At 41.0% G+C, this 19,975-nt stretch overlaps 2 protein-coding genes across 10 annotated transcripts in view; both read left to right on the forward strand.

The window, feature by feature from the left end:
* Positions 1–11,826, forward strand: part of LOC121535191 (high affinity cAMP-specific 3',5'-cyclic phosphodiesterase 7A-like) — a 53,711-nt gene extending 41,885 nt beyond the window's left edge. For 3 of the 9 annotated variants that reach the window (XM_041842000.2, XM_041842002.2, XM_041842004.2), the window contains exons 3-13: positions 1,006–1,095; positions 2,514–2,668; positions 2,786–2,849; positions 3,189–3,284; positions 3,461–3,561; positions 3,866–3,997; positions 6,484–6,575; positions 8,957–9,101; positions 9,357–9,453; positions 9,583–9,663; positions 9,977–11,826. In XM_041842000.2, coding sequence (XP_041697934.1) covers positions 1,006–1,095; positions 2,514–2,668; positions 2,786–2,849; positions 3,189–3,284; positions 3,461–3,561; positions 3,866–3,997; positions 6,484–6,575; positions 8,957–9,101; positions 9,357–9,453; positions 9,583–9,663; positions 9,977–10,203 — 1,280 coding nt within the window. In that variant the 3' untranslated portion in view covers positions 10,204–11,826. The other 6 variants (XM_041842001.2, XM_041842003.2, XM_041842006.2 and 3 more) reach the window with 4 other exon arrangements.
* A 506-nt stretch (positions 11,827–12,332) lies between these two features.
* Positions 12,333–19,975, forward strand: LOC121535193 (armadillo repeat-containing protein 1-like). The gene is made up of 7 exons (XM_041842011.1): positions 12,333–12,510; positions 13,101–13,288; positions 13,546–13,637; positions 15,143–15,329; positions 15,561–15,677; positions 17,980–18,054; positions 18,349–19,975. The coding sequence occupies exons 2-7, from the start codon at positions 13,127–13,129 to the stop codon at positions 18,538–18,540; spliced, it is 825 nt and encodes a 274-aa protein (XP_041697945.1). The 5' UTR covers positions 12,333–12,510; positions 13,101–13,126; the 3' UTR covers positions 18,541–19,975.

A 19,975-nucleotide genomic window follows, 5' to 3' on the forward strand; every position in this document is an offset into this window, starting at 1 on the left:
CCCCTTTATTACTTTCCAACCCCGCCACCCCTTCCCCACTTGGAGTAAACTAGTGAACAACAACACCTAGGCCTCTACTTCCAGCCCATACCCACTATCTACATTTTATGGACACAGTCAATTTTACAATAATTATATTTTGTTTGTTCTTTCTCCTGAACTTCTTCTAGTCTCAACCTCTCTGATCATTTTCATGATGTCCATCCGGTTTGCTTCTATATGCCATATCTTTCTAACTGTGCTCCTTCACAAAAGCTCCCAACCTACAACCCATACACTTATTATGGACACAGCGTGCCTACATTATTAGTTATCTTGTTATTGTTTGTTGTTAGTTGTTATTAGTCCCATCCTTCAATTCCATTCAACACCTCCCATCTATCTTTTAACACCATCTATATAAGATTTCTATTTGCCATATATATTTCAACTGTACTGTGATGTCTTACAAAAGTTCTGAACCTTTCTATTCTTATTGTTTCTACAGATTGTGAATTGAAAATAAACATGGTTGCTAATAGTATTATTATGTTATTGATCGATTGACTATGACTTTTCAGATCACCCAGTAGTGCTATCTGCACAGTTCTTAAGATATTTTAAATCACAGGCGAGGAATGCAAGATGTCTCCCAACTAGATAACTACCTAACTCTATCTAATATAACTGCAGAGTCTGTTTTGATCTAGTCTGAATAGAGAAGCCTGCCTCTTCTCCAGCTCACTGACACCAGTGTGAATACTAATTTGTCACAGCCATGCTTCCTGTTCAGCTGTGTCTGTGTTGCCTCAGCCTTTGTCTCCCAAATGGCACCCTATACCCTATGTAGTACACTACTTTTTACCAGAGCCATATGGGCCCTGGTCAAAAGTAGTGCACTACATAGGGAATAAGGTGCCATTTGAAACAAACACACCCTCAGTCTCTGCAGGCCCAATGCTTTATTAAATGAAACCCCTCTTTATTGCCAGTACCTTGAGGACCATGTTTTCCCATTCCTTCTAGGAGATGTGAGAGTCAGAAGCAAGGTGGGGTTTGAACCGGAGCGAAGAGGGTCCCATCCCTACTTGTATGTTGATTTCCGAACTTTGCACTGTAAGTATGAACCAAAAACTCCCATTCAATGTGCGACCACCCTTTAAAACCTATTTTATCAATAAAGAAGCTGAACCATTTTGCAACCCATGATTTGTTGCTTGTTGCTCTTATGATTGAAGTAACCCTGTCTGATACATAGACTTATGAACTAAATGGTAGATGTGAAGTGAACACTCAATCCCTAATCTAAATGTTGGCAAGATACACATCCACATACTGTAGTGGGTATAATGGATATGAGACTTAAGTGAGTTCTATTTTTGCTACATTTAAACTGTCATGTGCTTGAATTAATTAAATTAAAGCATTTGATATTATTCACTTGTCAAATTAGATTTTCTGAAAAGGTCTAGGAAAAGACCATTGTACAAAGTCTCTCTAACAAATTGATAAATGGAAGCCATCCAGCTGGCTGTCCTATTGACGTGATATGTGTTGTGTTTGCTGACTGTTCAAAACTTTCCAGCAATCAATATTGCATTTTAGAATGTTTTGGGACCATCACCTATTAGACATTAGACATTAATTTGTCCTGGCTTTGTCTGTTAATGCCTTGATCTTTCCAAGAGTCTTCTAGAATGCTGGTTTGCTGCTAGAGGCCATTTGAAGCTTGCTAGTCTGCCATGGTTGGTGAGTGTGCGTTGACAATGCAGGACTCAGATTGGTGGGCTGCCAGCTGGCTGGAGAATGGGCTGCTGTGTCAGCAGCATGTCTGCACACTCACACCTCTTTGCACCAGTCACAGTGGTGGGGGTGGCCACGGCATGGCGGGCTCAAATCCTCTCTGTGTTTGTCCTCTGTCAATGCTACTCACTGTTTGAATTGACTTGGGATTCTTTACACTTCCCTCGTCTTTTCAAAAGGTTTCACAGTATACAGGTTAACTCTTTTATGAAATGCATCTGTTGTATATTGAGGTTAGTACAGTACAGTACAGTATCAACCCTAATGTTATTGACTTTTTTTACGTGTTTTTGACTTTTTCCTGAATGATATGCTGTGCTCTGCTTTTAGTACAGAGAGTGTAGATTAGAGTTGTGTACAGATATGGAGAATGAAATTCTGTAATAGAACTTTGTTTGAAAACCTTTCAGTGTTCTAGAGCTCCAAAAGCCAACAGACAAATGGTGTTTGTTTTTTAAAAATCATAACAATATTGCATGTGAAGTAGCTAGCTAGCTAACTGCAACTTGAAATACTACTTAGCTATGGAAAAGAAAGGTAGTAAGTGAACTTCTGGCGGTTGTGGAGATGGACATCTCTTGAAAGCTACTTGAAAAATAATGCAACAAAGCATCATGTTACTCTTACCTGTAAATGAATTAAGTTGTTAGCTATATAAACTTGGCTTAGCTTTAGAGCAAAGTGAGTACATTTCAACCATAGCTAATCATCCTGTGCTTTTGTTTCCACAGCCCGACCCCAGTCTGCGGGGCCTGTGTCTGCTAGGAATGTCCGCAGGCAGCTGAGCTTTCAGAGGTACCTCCACTCGTCACAGTTCATCCGCGGTATCCCAGCCTCCAACTCTCTAGGCTACATCCTTGACGATGACTACACAGGTCAAGCCAAGGTCAGTGGCAATCTATCCAGCAACAGTCTTTCCTAAATATGTAAGTATTATAGTATCACTGAGTAATAATTGGTCAGGTGATAATTGTAACCCAATATATTTCTTCATGTGTTTCAGTTAATGCTGGAGAAGGTTGGAAACTGGAACTTTGACATGTTCCTTTTTGACAGACTTACAAATGGTAAGGTGTTTTCCTAGGTGATTGTTGCCCTCTGCTGTTTGAGAATTACAAATGCAATGCATGCCTGCTTTATTTTCTGACCCTGACACATATTGCTCTCTATTTTCATTTGCAAAATGTTCAATCACATAATAGTTTTCTATAAATGCGGATGGAGAATGACGTGATGTTTTTGTGGATGGCGTTTTGCTAGTCAGACTAATTAGATGTGGTTGGAGTTCAGCTTTAGATTAAGGAGTAGGACTATTACATTGTGTGTCCCTTCCCTTGTCTGTTATTACAAACTGTAGTGTTATTATGCATTTGTTGATTCATTGTTTCTGTTCTGCTTACTTACAGGGAACAGCCTCGTCAACCTGACTTTTCACTTATTCAACAGTTATGGGTTAATTGAGCTCTTCCAGTTGGACATGGTTAAACTTAGAAGATTTTTAGGTATTGAAATACATACATTTGAAATGATTAAATACACCATATTGCACTGGGACATGGGTTTATTTAAACCCAATATTGTCTACTTGAATGAAGTGGTGATGCATAGTTGAAACTCTACAAATGAAATGAATACCCAATGTGTTTGTTTTTGTGGTTGTTGTTGTTGTTGTTATTAGTCATGATTCAAGAGGACTACCGCAGCCAGAACCCCTACCACAATGCAGTCCATGCTGCAGACGTGACTCAGGCCATGTATTGTTACCTGCAGGAGCCCAAGGTGAGAGGAAATTACACTGTTTACCACTAACAATTGACTCATCTACAACTGAAAAGGTCATTCAAATATATCAATACTCTAAGCTTTTCAAATGTCTTTGAAAATGTGTTTATTTGTTTGTAATGTTTTGTGATTTATTTTGTAGAAGGATGTGTAGATTTTTGTAAGACATTTGAGCTTGTATCCTTCAAAATGTGTGGACAAAACAAATAAAATAAAAAATCTACAAGTACACCTGGAGAAGTTTGTTCCAACTGTAACTATTCATGAGGAGTCTGATGAGGAGGGTTCTGTGTGTTTGCAGCTTGCTGAGACGCTGACTTCCTGTGATCTCCTGCTGGGTCTGCTGGCTGCTGCCACCCATGATCTGGACCATCCAGGCGTCAACCAGCCTTTCCTCATCAAAACAAACCATTATCTAGCAGCACTGTACAAGGTAAGGCCCTATACTGGAAATAGCCCATGGGCTCAATGCTGATGAAAAAAAAAATCCAAACTGGGATCAACAACGTACTACTCTACTTTCTCTACTAGGGCTGTCCCCAACTAAAAACAATCGATTGGTCGAAATGTTTAAACCTATTTTTCCATATATAGACAGACACGCGCTGTGTTTGAATAAAACCAACTACATATGCATTGAGCTTGTCTGAAGCTTTAAGCACACTGTTTGATTAAATAATTAAAACATACAAATGACTCAAGGAAGAGCCCGATGGTCACGCTGTGTTAAAAAACGAGTGCACGTTGTCTTGCTCTCCTCCCTACTGCAGCGAAAAGGCAGCACAGTAAGTGTTTATTGCGCTGTCTGTGCTGAAGCTGCAAGATCATTTCAGCCATTTAGTTTCTGACTGAAAAGTTCTGTTACCGAAACATTCCCTATTCCCTCCACCCTTGCTCTCTTTACGTGAAACATGTAAGCATCGCATGCATGTGACCAATAGGGCCTGACCTATAGCCTATCCTAATCACATCAATAAATTGCTTATAACAAACTCCGAACACAGTAATGTCGACAGCAAAATGGATGCGGAGGACGTGAAAAAGAAACTCTAAATGGGCAAATGTTTACTGGTTGTTCAGGAGGGAAAGGGGAAGTCAGATCTGTGGTAGACATTTGACATAGTTGTGGAAACTACTGGAGATCAAGAAAAAGGAAGGTATAGGAGCAAGCGTTGTGTGAGTGTTATGTGTGCCAAACAGTTGCTGTTAGATTACAATATTTTTTCTGACCATTTGGAACATTGTTAACAACACTAAATAAATAAGTGTACCAGAGAGTCTTTGCTAACGCAAAAAAATTAATATATAAAGCCTTTATTACAGCAGAGTATGCATTCGTGAATTGCGGTTTATTTATTGTTTAGGCTAATTATTAAAACAATTAAATGCTTGATTTGCATTTCAAAGCGTGAATGTCTCGTATGCTGTGTGATGGCATGAACAAATAAATTATTGATTGATTGATACAGTAGCCTGTATATTGAAAGTAAGTTACGATATTAAGACTAAACAGGACGCGCTCTTAGGCCTACAGCTAGATGGTGGTTATACAAGGCTACTATACAAAGGCTACTAATGATAACGACATTACTTATTATTATAATGATGATCATAATAATAATTGTAATAATAACAATAAGAAGGAGATCAAGAAAAAGGAGGGTATAGGAGCGAGAGCTGCGTGCATATTATGTGTGACAAACAGGTGCTGTTAGATTACAATAAAAAATTTCTGCCTGTTTGGAACAGTAATACCAATAAGTAATACCGGTCTGTTCTAACCAAAAAAAAATGTAAAGCTTTTATTACAGCATAGCAAAGATAAAAAAACAGCCAAATCTGTGAAATTGCTTTATCCGACATTTTGCCATTGCATGAGGCTTGGTGTTCATGGAATCAGTATGCTATTAAACAAACACTCAAACAGGCAACAGAAGCAAGATCTGTCTTATTTCTGTAGATATACAGTACCAGTCAAAAGTTTGGACACACCTACTCATTCCAGGGTTTTTCTTAATTTTTACTATTTTCTACATTGTAGAATAATAGTGAAGACATCAAAACTATGAAATAACACATATGGAATCATGTAGTAACCATAAAAAGTGTTAAACAAATCAAAATATATTTTATATTTGAGATTCTTCAAAGTAGCCACCCTTTGCCTTGATGACAGCTTTGCACACTCTTGGTATTCTTTCAACCAGGTAGTCACCTGGAATGCATTTCCAACAGTCTTGAAGGTGTTCCCACATATGCTGAGCACTTGTTGGCTGCTTTTGTGTTTTGTGCTTGTGCACATAATTACATTACCCGACCACCCCCAGTAAAACTAATCCCGTTCGAATAGGGCTTAAGACAAGGGCTGTTTCCTCGTCTCTGCTGCTGCTGCATTGTTTTCAATCCCAATATGCTAGTTAATTTTGCTATTATGCACATATCAACATAGGGAAAGGCGCCAATTCTACGGCGCACTGAAGATTATGTTTCAGAACTGTGGACAGCGACCATATCCAACGCGGGAGAAAGTGCATTTGTTATAAAATATGAGATTTAGATTGCACCATTATTTTTACATAATATAACGATATATAATTTCAGTATCACGTCGGAGACAGATGTGAATCAGACAGGTGTCTTGTGCACCATGAAAAAATTCATTAATTGCGACTGCTCGACTAAAGAAATCTCGGTCGAACATCAGCCTATCGACCAAACAATCGACCAGGGGGTCAGCCCTATTCTCTACTCATTATTTTAGTCTCTTTGATGGATAAAATGCTGATATAGTTGTCCATAAAATGTTGAATGACTTTAAAATTCATGTTAATGGCTGGCATCAGACATCAACTAGCCCATGTACAATATAATGATCTCTTTAATACTCTAAGTATTTTTTGGTTGTGTTTGCCATTGTAGAATATCTCTGTTTTGGAGAATCACCACTGGAAGTCTGCTGTGGGCCTGCTCCGAGAGTCAGCACTCTTGTCCCACCTTCCCACTGAGGACAGGTCAGTTCACAGACAGAGCACCTACTATAACAACTTTATTTGTCCCTTTAGGGCAATTCTAACAGGACAATATGGAAAAAGTCAAGGGGTCTGAATACTTTCCGAAGGCACTGTATATAGCGCCTGTAGGAGAGACCTGTAGGAGAGATGTTTTTGTTTTGTTACTGGAGACAGAGAATGACAGGACATCCTCTGTGCCTCTGAATTGTGTTTCCTCTAATGTGGTGTTGTATTGCATGCCATGAACCATTTTTGATTGGATTAGGATCGTTATGTAATGTGTTTGATTTGGTTTTAACAGATGAATGCGATTACTGCTTGCATAGACTTAGTGTTGTGTTCGGAACTTCTTGCAGCAGTTAATTTGCCACAACTTTGTAGAAAAATATGAATTGGTTAAAGCCCTTGGAGTTTTTCATCTTGTTTTCTTTAACTTTATTACATTTATTTTATCTAGGGAGCTACAGTATATTAGTGAAGAGCTAGGGTTCTTTCCAAAGTATAATTTCATCCATTCATTAGGCATAACCCATGTTACAGTGGGGAGAACAAGTATTTGATACACTGCCGATTTTGCAGGTTTTCCTACTGACAAAGCATGTAGAGGTCTGTAATTTTTTATCATAGGTACACTTCAACTGTGAGAGACGGAATCTAAAACAAAAATCCAGAAAATCACATTGTATGATTTTTAAGTAATTAATTTGCATTTTATTGCATGACATAAGTATTTGATACATCAGAAAAGCAGAACTTAATATTTGGTACAGAAACCTTTGTTTGCAATTACAGAGATCATACGTTTCCTGTAGGTCTTGACCAGGTTTGCACACACTGCAGCAGGGATTTTGGCCCACTCCTCCATACAGACCTTCTCCAGATCCTTCAGGTTTCGGGGCTGTCGCTGGGCAATATCGACTTTCAGCTCCCTCCAAAGATTTTCTATTGGGTTCAGGTCTGGAGACTGGCTAGGCGACTCCAGGACCTTGAGATGCTTCTTACGGAGCCACTCCTTAGTTGCCCTGGCTGTGTGTTTCGGGTCGTTGTCATGCTGGAAGACCCAGCCACGACCCATCTTCAATGCTCTTACTGAGGGAAGGAGGTTGTTGGCCAAGATCTCGCGATACATGGCCCCATCCATCCTCCCCTCAATACGGTGCAGTCGTCCTGTCCCCTTTGCAGAAAAGCATCCCCAAAGAATGATGTTTCCACCTCCATGCTTCACGGTTGGGATGGTGTTCTTGGGGTTGTACTCATCCTTCTTCTTCCTCCAAACACGGCGAGTGGAGTTTAGACCAAAAAGCTCTATTTTTGTCTCATCAGACCACATGACCTTCTCCCATTCCTCCTCTGGATCATCCAGATGGTCATTGGCAAACTTCAGACGGGCCTGGACATGTGCTGGCTTGAGCATGGGGACCTTGCGTGCGCTGCAGGATTTTAATCCATGACGGCGTAGTGTGTTACTAATGGTTTTCTTTGAGACTGTGGTCCCAGCTCTCTTCAGGTCATTGACCAGGTCCTGCCGTGTAGTTCTGGGCTGATCCCTCACCTTCCTCATGATCATTGATGCCCCGCAAGGTGAGATCTTGCATGGAGCCCCAGACCGAGGGTGATTGACCGTCATCTTGAACTTCTTCCATTTTCTAATAATTGCGCCAACAGTTGTTGCCTTCTCACCAAGCTGCTTGCCTATTGTCCTGTAGCCCATCCCAGCCTTGTGCAGGTCTACAATTTTATCCCTGATGTCCTTACACAGCTCTCTGGTCTTGGCCATTGTGGAGAGGTTGGAGTCTGTTTGATTGAGTGTGTGGACAGGTGTATTTTATACAGGTAACGAGTTCAAACAGGTGCAGTTAATACAGGTAATGAGTGGAGAACAGGAGGGCTTCTTAAAGAAAAACTAACAGGTCTGTGAGAGCCGGAATTCTTACTGGTTGGTAGGTGATCAAATACTTATGTCATGCAATAAGATGCAAATGAATTACTTAAAAATCATACAATGTGATTTTCTGGATTTTTGTTTTAGATTCCGTCTCTCACAGTTGAAGTGTACCTATGATAAAAATTACAGACCTCTACATGCTTTGTAAGTAGGAAAACCTGCAAAATCGGCAGTGTATCAAATACTTGTTCTCCCCACTGCAGCTGTCAGATCTAGTCTATATTTAACTACATTTACATCCACTAAGACATTTAGTTGATGAAATACTAACTATGGAGTCCCCAGATTTAGCTAATTTAAATGTATCTTCAGACTTAAGTGTAATCACCCATTGCCATTGGAACATTGCAGTAAAAAAGGGCTTTATGTTTATGAAAATGACTCTACTTCATTAGTATGTACTAATGAATATTGATTGGATGCTGTTGTCTTTTAGATTGAACATGGAGGAGCGGCTTGGATCCCTGATTCTGGCCACGGACATCAGCAGGCAAAATAACTATCTGTCAGAGTTCAGGACACACTTGGACAAGAGAGACCTCTGCCTCAATAGTGGAGGACATCGACACTTTATCCTTCAGGTGAGCAATGGGTACCACCTAACAAAAATAGCATTAATGACTGTATTATCCATCGCCCTTTTCCACTTTTGTGGCATTAAGAGATCATCATCTCAGAGGCAATGAAGTGTTGCAAAATGTGCTGCTTGAAACAGTAAAAGTGAATCATCCGTGCGGTTGAGGCTGATGGAGGAAAGAGAGCGAGCGAGACATACTGAGCGATATGTTGTCCTTTTCCTGAGTCTCCGCTCTGTTTTCCCCATTGACCCTGTAAAGATAGCTCTGAAGTGTGCGGACATCTGCAACCCCTGCCGACCGTGGAAACTCAGCAAACAGTGGAGCGAGAAAGTGACAGAGGAGTTCTTCCACCAAGGTACTATATCATGAAACCCTGTACTGGGCTAATCCCTTTTAATCTTAGTCCAGGTATTTATTAAGAGTGCACACAAGCGTGACAGTATGGTTTATATAATGAGTATTAACCAATCCTTCTTTTCATCAGGTGACATTGAGAGGAAACATAATCTTGATGTAACCCCACTCTGTGACAGGCAATCCAACTCGGTTGCCAATATACAGATTGGTAAGTTTACCCCTCTTAATCTAAGTCCGCTATAAGCATATGATTAATTGATATTTTATTATGATTTGGTGTCCTGTCCAGGGGATGTACATCAAGCTGCCTCACGCTACAGAAACAATAGATACTCCTGCCCTCTGGGTCATTCTGGCTCAGACAAGGCTACTTACTGTACTTGTAATGATTTAAAATGTGCTCCTACTTAATATTTGTACATTTGCTTGTGGTTGTGTTTTTCTCCTCCTGACCTTAGCAGCATTGTGTGATTTATTAGTCAGAACTTGCTCTGAATGAGAGATGTCTTCGTCTCCTGCAGGCTTCATGACGTACGTGGTGGAGCCTCTGTTTGTGGAATGGTCACGCTTCTCTGACACACGGCTGTCCCAGACCATGATGGGCCACCTGAGCCTGAACAAGCAAGGCTGGAAGGAGGGTAGGGACAAGCAGGAGGCTAGTGCTAGTAGGGCCTCAGAGGAACAGAGGTCTTCTGCTGCCAAGGACTCAAACTCCAAAGAATTACCTCAGGGAAGCAAACGGTCATGACACACCAAGAGAGTGAAGTGTCAGGAAGTTAAGAGAATCTCCACATAGGACAGAAACTACATTACCCATCACTCCCTGTACCACGGCACCTCAGCCACATGCTCCCCATCTAGGTTAACCACTGTTTTTGTTTTTCACATAATTTAACTTAATTTATTGAATTTGGACCCTTTACTTTAACAACATAGAGCAATACATAGATACCTCATGTTGCTTCTGCTGTATTTTGTTTTTTTATTTCATATTTTATTTATTTTTACTGTAGTTTTGCTCTGACATCACTAATTTGACAATCCACCCTTTGAATGGAGACCTGAAGGGAATGTTTTCAAAAAGACCCTTCTGATTAAAGTGCCATTTGCAAACATTTTGTTTTAATGTTTTTAAAGTGAGAAAGTGAGGAAACCTTGTATTCAGAGAGAGGTTCATGTTGAGTGATTGAGACAAACTTCTGTGGGTTTCTGCATTTCAGACTAAAAGTAATACTTCCTCGTACAATAAATAATGTGAAGAGCCCACTTCAATGCTGCCTCTGAAGACTGTTTACAAGCATCTACTTTGTGTTGTATTTTACAAATTAAACATTGGTTCTGTAAAATAAAAAAGTACATACTGTATGTGAATAACCACTCACATGATATAATTGTCCTGTTGACAACATACTGAACAAACATCTGATTGCAGATCAACACACCAAATGCCCTGAAAGGACTGTTTTGGTCCGTTTGTTGCTCCTTGCACTGTGAACTATAACATGTTTTATGACCCAAGACTCAGAGACTAATTGTGTGAAAAAAGTATATTTGATGTGGTATGAAATCAATTTCTTTCTTTACCTGTATGGTGTTGGGGATTTAACCATAGCCTGATGTTTTGTAAGGGGGAAAGGGGGCATGCATGTGGCCTTAACCACAGAAATAGAATCTAGATTCTATTTCTATGGCCTTAACATTCTTTCAACACTTGAATAACCACTCTTCCATACTATTAACAGATGACCAGAGTTATAAGGAATAAACAGCAAGACTACTTATTAAGAGAAATTAGGAGGTTGAAATTAGGAGGTCTGCCTCTGGTAGATCTGCGCCATGACATACAATGTTATTTTAGAGAGTTGAAGCCCTTTCTAGAATGCAAACAGGCAACTTTTAAGACTGGTAACAGATACTTTAAGCTATGCACAAAACTAAGTGACCAAACCAGTTGTTTTTTAATAAGGTGGATCATGTATTCTCAATGCATTGTCTGACTGTTTGCCTCTGGTGTGGAAGGAAAGTACTAGGCATTAGTAGATTGGACAGTGACTCAGTCAAGATAAAACATTCCATATTTAATTTATTTTTGGTATTGTTTTTTGATTCTATACACAAGGCACGATCGTGTCTCTGGTTGGACTTTCAGTATATTGAATGAAAACCGGTGCTTTTCATTATTATGGCAAAACATTTTATTTTCTGGTAACTGAAAGACTGTTTGATATAACTGTTTACCATGTTAATGTAAGTCATTTTGGGCTAGATACTTGCGTGGCAAACTATTTTGTGAAACGCTTTGCCAAATTGAAATTTTGATACATGCCAGTTGCAGTTACATTTTCATTAATAAAACAACTTGTCACACGTGCGTGCTTTCTTTTCCTCTCTTTTCAGCAGTCTACAGTTCTATAATGTTTTTATTAAAGATACTGGGGCGTATACAGTAAGCTGATTCTGTTACAAAACGCTTCTTAAACGCAATCAAACGGGGAGGGACCTAGACAGAATTAGACGTTAGTAATTTAACAGGATATCTATGGGACCTACCTGAATTTGTCCAAAAGAAACTCGTTATAGTTGCACGTTTTGCAACTGTTTGGACTAATGATTACACCACAGATAACTAAGCTTTCCTATGATATGTGGTTTGTTTAAAAATAGCGCTTTGTAGAGGCCTGACAATACAGATCTAGGATCAGTGCATTGAGGATCAGTGTTAAAAAATATAAACCGCAAAACTGATCTTAAATCAGCATACCGAGGCATCATCTGACATCAGGCACCAGGGCCAAGAACAATGAAGCTGAATGGCTTGTGAAGTGAGCATGTAGCCTCCAACGTCCAATCGGAGACGTTTATATTGCAGTGGCCGCTTCGAACAAGTCCTGTCCAGTTTGTGGCTGGCCGAATACCACATTTGTAATGCAATAATAACAGAAAACAAAAGCGTCTGGCTACATTTGTGTTATTTCACCCGTTGGATTTTGTTCATTCTGTCTTTCTTGGACGCTGTGAGCACATTGTGCAGGTCGGAAGAGGCATTTCTTTGAAGGTATGCGGCTGTGTTGCTAGCTTACGTTCGTTAGCTAGCATACCCTAACTAGCGAGGTTGTGTCCAATCGTCATGATTTGAGCCATTGTTTTGCTAAATACTTTTGTAATTGCCTGCCAAACATAATGGTGTATCTATATTGCAAGCTTGGTAGCTAATATCATACCAATTATTGCTAAATTAGTAGCTAGAGTGAACACGGTCACCCAATCCCACCAGTATCGAGTTAACTAAATGCACTAACGTTAGCTAGTTAACTATCTCTTCCACGTTGGCTCGATCATAAAAACAATCTCACATATCCTCCTGACAAACACGTTAGCTAGCTAGATAGGTAAGAAGCACGCTTGGTAGCTAGCTAAGTTTGATCCTGGCAGTAAAATAAAAACCTAGTTATCTTTATCTACTAAACACATATTATATTGGAGTATAGAATGTTGCCCTGCGGAATGTAGCTAGCTACATACTGTGTTTACAGTATACTATTGAACTTACTATTGAGCTAGCGAAGACATTTAACAGCAAAAGTTGATGACATGTTTCTTAATGTCAGCCCCTCCATATCTTCTCCTCTCCCTCTGTCAATTCAGTCTTGTATGGGTCTGTAAGAGGCATCATGAGTGGGGAGCCAGACGCTTTGGCTGTGGTGAACCATTTGAGGGATCTTGCTGCAGATCCTATGAACAGAAGAGCTATCGTTCAGGACCAAGGTTGCTTACCGGGACTCATCCTTTTTCTGGACCATCCCAACCCCCTGGTTGTCTACTCAGCACTCATGGTAAGGTCCCCTTGAGTGGATGCATTGCATTAAAAGAGTCAATGCACCTGGTTACTGAAGTGACTGGGACGCTTTGAAGTCTGTGTACTAGATACGTACACCCAACAACAACAAAAATGGTTGTTGGGTATCTAATCGTAATCTTAATTCAAATACCATGCTCCTTAACCTTGTATGTGGGAATGTCATTTTGCTGTGGGGTGAATGTATTCTCTTGTGTTTCTTGTGTTCCTAACTTGTGATTGTGTCCCCTCCAGGCTGTGCGCTACCTCGCAGAATGTCGTCAAAACAGGGAGAAAATGAAGGGAGAGCTGGGGATGATGTTAAGTCTTCAGAATGTCATGCAAAAGTGAGTATATGACCCTTGCGGAAGCCCAGATCATGATAGTGTTGTCTCACTCATCTTGTCTGTTGATCTTTATCAAATAGAAAATATGTTGTATTCTTTGCAACTTATATTTTTCTCTGTGAGACCCAAGGTTGCAAAAATGCAACAGGTCCTAAACTCTTGTCAAACACTACATACCTCATCTCCTTAGACCCATATGTACAGTGGGGGAAAAAAAGTATTTAGTCAGCCACCAATTGTGCAAGTTCTCCCACTTAAAAAGATGAGAGAGGCCTGTAATTTTCATCATAGGTACACATCAACTATGACAGAAAAATTGAGGGAAAAAAATCCAGAAAATCACATTGTAGGATTTTTAATGAATTTATTTGCAAATTATGGTGGAAAATAAGTATTTGGTCACCTACAAACAAGCAATATTTCTGGCTCTCACAGACCTGTAACTTCTTCTTTAAGAGGCTTGTCTGTCCTCCACTCGTTACCTGTATTAATGGCACCTGTTTGAACCTGTCCACAACCTCAAACAGTCACACTCCAAACTCCACTATGGCCAAGACCAAAGAGCTGTCAAAGGACACCAGAAACAAAATTGTAGACCTGCACCAGGCTGGGAAGACTGAATCTGCAATAGGTAAGAAGCTTGGTTTGAGGAAATCAACTGTGGGAGCAATTATTAGGAAATGGAAGACATACAAGACCACTGATAATCTCCCTCGATCTGGGGCTCCACGCAAGATCTCACCCCGTGGGGTCAAAATGATCACAAGAACGGTGAGCAAAAATCCCAGAACCACACGGGGGGACCTAGTGAATGACCTGCAGCATTTCAAGGTCCTGGAGTGGCCTAGCCAGTCTCCAGATCTCAACCCCATAGAACATCTTTGGAGGGAGTTGAAAGTCCGTGTTGCCCAGCGACAGCCCCAAAACATCACTGCTCTAGAGGAGATCTGCATGGAGGAATGGGCCAAAATACCAGCAACAGTGTGTGAAAACCTTGTGAAGACTTACAGAAAACGTTTGACCTGTGTCATTGCCAACTAAGGGTATATAACAATGTATTGAGAAACTTTTGTTATTGACCAAATACTTATTTTCCACCATAATTTGCAAATAAATTCATAAAAAATCCTACAATGTGATTTTCTGGAGGAAAAAAATCTCATTTTGTCTGTCATAGTTGACGTGTACCTATGATGAAAATTGCAGGCCTCTCTCATCTTTTTAAGTGGGAGAACTTGCACAATTGGTGACTGACTAAATACTTTTTTCCCCCACTGTATCTCTTAGTTGCATTTCTTGCGTGTCCTGTCTTCTAAGATGTAGTGATTATATAGAAAAATAAGTAGAGAAACAAACATTCTGAGCCAGCGCTATAGGTATTTTTGAAAGTGTTGCAAAACTGTATTTGTAATTTTGCTTGGGTCTCACAATTAAGAGCCAGTATGTTAATACTATGTTGAGACTAAAGATTTTAGTCGTCTAAAATCAATATTTTCCCCCCTTAGGACAACCACCCCAGGAGAGACCAAGCTGCTGGCCTCAGAAATCTATGAACTCCTCCAGGCCTCTAACAGTGAGGATGTAGACAAGCCAGAGGGGCCCTCTTGCAGACGCAAGGCCCAGTTCTTCCTGGGCTCCACCAACAAGCGGGCCAAAACAGTGGTTCTCCACATAGATGGCCTGGATGACTCTGTGAGTGCCCCCATACTGACCAATAAGTGTATCAATAAGGAGACGGGACACTGTCATATTAGCTCCAGTAACATCTTTACTAAGATAAAACTGGATATGTTACACAGAGCATTATGGGTTCTGTAATACATCATGCTACAATAAGTAGCTATTAGCTCAGGTGACAGTTCTTGTAGTCCACTATAAGAGGTGAGGTGAGTTTATACAGTTATTCCCATTCATCTCCTCCAGAGCCGGAGGAGCCTTTGTGAAGAGTCCCTGTTGAAGATCCGAGGCGTCATCAGCTTTACATTCCAGATGGCCATTAAGAGATGCATCGTCAGAATTCGCTCAGACCTGAAGGCAGAGGTGAGTCACATCCTGTCTGTCCTATTAGCCTACAGCATACTCTAGGGAGGCAATGGAGGAGGGCAGAGACGAGTCTGTCTAATCTCGGCAACCCAGAACAAAAATCTCGCAGCTACTCGATTAGGTTCTGGGGGGGAGGTATGAGGGCACATCACTGCATTCTGTATCAGAAAGTAGGTCTACCCTCCTTGAAGTCTCGTATGCATTGCATTATTTTTTGTTTATAAAGCCCTCCTGCATGAACTTCCGCCGTACCTTACTTCATTGTTAACTTATAGACGTACGAGATACCAGACCCGATCTCAGGAATGGCTAACTCTGGAGAACTCTTCAAACTCCACTGAGTTAGGTAAATCTGCTTTTAGTTTTTTTGCACCTTATGGGTCTCTAAAATTGGATGAATTGGTGCCTCTAGGGCAATTCAAAAGGCTGGCTGAGGACCTTTTTACTGAAGAATGTGTTTGTTTTCTATGATTGTGTTTTGCTTTTAGTGTATTACATTTTAGTCATTTAGCAGACGCTCTTATCCAGAGCGACCCACAGTTAGTGAGTGCATACACCTCTTCACACTGGCCCCCGTGGGAAACGAACCCACAACCCTGGCGTTGCAAGCGCCACGCTCCACCAACTGAGCTACAGGGGACACCCTTTAATACCTTGGGTTCCAGTTTAAAAGCGAGGGACAAATGAATGGCACAAGATCACTTAATACTTGAAGCGCTATATTGGATTTGTAGTTTATTTATTTTTTGCACTTGTACAAGTAGTGACCAGTAAACAAATCAAAGTGCTGTTTTCATAAGATTGCTCTTTCACACTGACTAGTTCCTGAAACCCGTCACCTGACCTCTACGTGACATCACAACTTGCCCCAGCAATATGAGTCTTGTAGTTAATTTTTGTGAACTACTTTATTGAAAAAATTGATTTGTAGCTTAGTGTTTAATTTGTTTTATTATTAATTGCAGGCATCTTTAGTCACTATGATCAGTGAGTGGATGGCCTGTAGAGTTTAGGGATCTTAAATATCCAGGAACTACTTCTTGGGCTGCGCAATCATGCTGTACCAGGCACAGGACCCGTCGCTTACATTTACATTACATTTTAGTCATTTAGCAGACGCTCTTATCCAGAGCGACTTACAGTTAGTGAATACATATTTTTTTATACTGGCCCCCCGTGGGAATTGAACCCACAACCCTGGCGTTGCAAACGCCATGCTCTATCAACTGAGCTACATCCCTGCCGGCCATTCCCTACCCTGGACGACGCTGGGCCAATTGTGCGCCGCCCATGAGTCTCCCGGTCGCGGCCGGCTGCGACAGAGCCTGGATTCGAACCAGGATCTCTAGTGGCACAGTTAGCACTGCGATGCAGGCCTGAGGTCCACTTTGGCCATAGTTGGACAACCAGTCCGTCCACAGGCACTCATCCGGGGAGCTGATCGGACAGGGGAGGGAAGAGCAGGGGATGATCTTGCAATCGCAGCCGCTTTGGTAGCGTTGAATCAAGCGCATCATTTGTGTGTCACTCGAGGCCTCCCAGGTCCTAATGAAGTTACACATCATTATTTTCACCATTCCATCAGTATTCAGCCTGCCTGTGATGAGGAACTCCTTGTTGGTATTGATGTATATATTGATGTGTATATTGATGTTTTAATGTCTATACATGGCTCATCTGAGAAAGAGACCTTGGTCTCAGCATGACTCCCTGTCGAAATAAAGGTTAAATAAAAAATACATAAAACTAGAGTGAGGGGCAGAACCAGGATGGATCCTCTTTGGTAGCTCAACCCAACTCTCTCTGAAAGTCTCGGGCAAGTGTATGGGCCAAAAGTCCCCTCCTGAAAGATGCCAGGTGTAGGCTCACACACGCAAAGTCTTGATTTGTCCAAATAACCAGTGACAAAAAAAACTGAAAAGTTGTTCCTCGTTTAAACGCCTGTCCACGAGCATCCTCAGCGGGGTCGGAATCCGGATGCATCCAGTTTTCAGGCGAAATGAAAGAGTATTTCTGCATTAACAATGCGACACTCCATCTTAACTCTTCCACATTTACTGGACTGGTTGAACAGTGCAGAAGAACCTCCCCCGACAGTTATTTTTCTCTCGTCAGGACCAGTAAGAAGTAAACTTCGCTCAGACGTTTATTCTACGCTACGCTTCATTAGATTAGTCCACGAGAGATAAAGGTGTCAGACAACTTGCTGTCCTGTTACAACATTCTGGAGAGGGGATGAAGGAGGGAATCATGGCTGATGTGTTGTTGGTGTTAATTCAAAACTCTGCTTCCTTTGTAGGCTCTGTGTTCTGCCATCGCCTCAACCGAAGTAATGAAAGCGCAACAGGTGGTCAGGGGAGAGGATGGACAAGAGGTTTGTCTTTCTGAATTAACTCCCAGTGTTTTGTTTGTTGTCTTAACAACAGAGCCTTGGTTGAATCAATGTTTTATAGTCTTTCTGTTGCAATTGATTTCCCCGAGAAGGTCTGTTTTTTTGGTCTACAAATATTATCAAGGAATTATCTTATCTCAAGGATAAAGCTTACAGAAAGGAGTTGGATATCTAATTAGAATCTAAATTCAAATACCATGCTAATTGACCTTGTATGTGGGAATGTCATTTACCTTTTGGTGCACGTTGAATTGAGCACTTCCTTTTGCCGTTCAGGTAATCATCCCATTCCCGGAGGATGGTTCGGTAGCGGTGGAGCAGAATGTGGATCTGCCAGACTACCTTCCAGAGGAGGAGAGCCCATCCCAGGAGCCAGACAAGGCTGTGACCTGCGTGGGCACAGGGCAGGATGGAGCAGGCTGGCTAGGCACTGCGGCTAACTTCCTGTCCCGCTCGTTCTACTGGTGACACTCCCAGGCCACCCACACCTCTTCAGATACTACAGATACAGAATCAGGCTCCCAGCTGCCAAAGAGCTGGACTGCCAAAGGCAATGTGTAACAACAAACTAGTCCAATGCGTGCAGTACACACATGCACCCACAATCTCACACCCACCTTGCACCATACAGAATCACCAAGCCATTAAGGGAGAGGACTGGCTTCCGGAATGGATTCTTATTTCTTATCTTTTGGGTTCTGATTCAGAGCTAGACTATTCTTTCTGCACATGTAAACGGGTCCATGTTTTTGAACACCAAAATGTCTTGTTGTGAGGAGCGTTATTGTGGTAGCATTAGAACTTGATCCATCATAAAGGGTCCAAACTTTGCCACAAAATGAAGTTCCTGTAGTTAGAAATATTTTTAAGGGAAGGATCTGAAATCGCGTTTGCATTAAGGGTCTTTTCCCCCTACCTTTTTATCTGACTTTTCTAATTCTTTGACCAAGAACTGACCCATCCTCCCCTTTTTTGTCAATGGGTGTTCCAGAATATGCTGTAATCAACGTGTGTTCAGTTATCGTGCCTTTCGTTTCATTCTGTTTACATGGATACCCTTGTGACTGACTCAGCTTTAGTTCTGAAATGTATTCTGCCTGTAAGGCTCCCTCCTTTGATATATTCCAAAGGTTACTGACGCAGACACTGTATAAATGCCAATGTGGGTACTCTTAAATTCCAATGCCTACTGAAGTCATTAATGGAATCTGTCGTGGGTTATGAGAAATGTTTACAGGACTGTGTGGCTGGTTGGAGACGAGACATTTTCTCTTCAGAAACAGCATGGAGATTTTGCACAGTGTGAACACTGGTATTCTCTAACAATGTGGTGTTGTGCATTGTTAGCTTGGTTTATGATAAGTATTACTCATTAAAATAACAATATTAGAATATCTTTCCTAAGGAAGAGCATTGTTCCTCTTTCAGGGACAGCCTCTGACATTTCCCCAATGTCTTGCGTGATTTAACACATAGTTAAAGAATATAAGGCTAAACGTAATCTCTCGTGGACAGACTACATAAACATAAATGGTTAAGCTTCTGACCAAATTACGCAATATTTAAGTTCTGGTTTAACCGAGATTAGGCTAAACCTAACATTAATAATTTTCTCTGAATATATGTTGATGGAAACACATTGTTAGATTTAATTGGAAATGGATTGGCCAGCAGTGTCCTTAAACCTGTGGTTAAAGGGAGCTCATGTGGGTTCTGCCTTAGGTCAGGGTTATCTGTAAGTGTAGAATGGTGAATGTTCTGGATGGTTCAGTCAATATAGTGGATCACTTGCCCATTGCCCAGCCTCTGAAATAGCTATGCTATCAGTGCATGTTAGTGTATGAATGGGAAATGTTTGTGCTGAGCTTATTATTGTTCAAAGTAAATCTCTGCATGAGAAGTA

The sequence above is a fragment of the Coregonus clupeaformis genome, chromosome 21 (assembly GCF_020615455.1).
Source record: "Coregonus clupeaformis isolate EN_2021a chromosome 21, ASM2061545v1, whole genome shotgun sequence".
Lineage (NCBI taxonomy): Eukaryota > Metazoa > Chordata > Actinopteri > Salmoniformes > Salmonidae > Coregonus > Coregonus clupeaformis.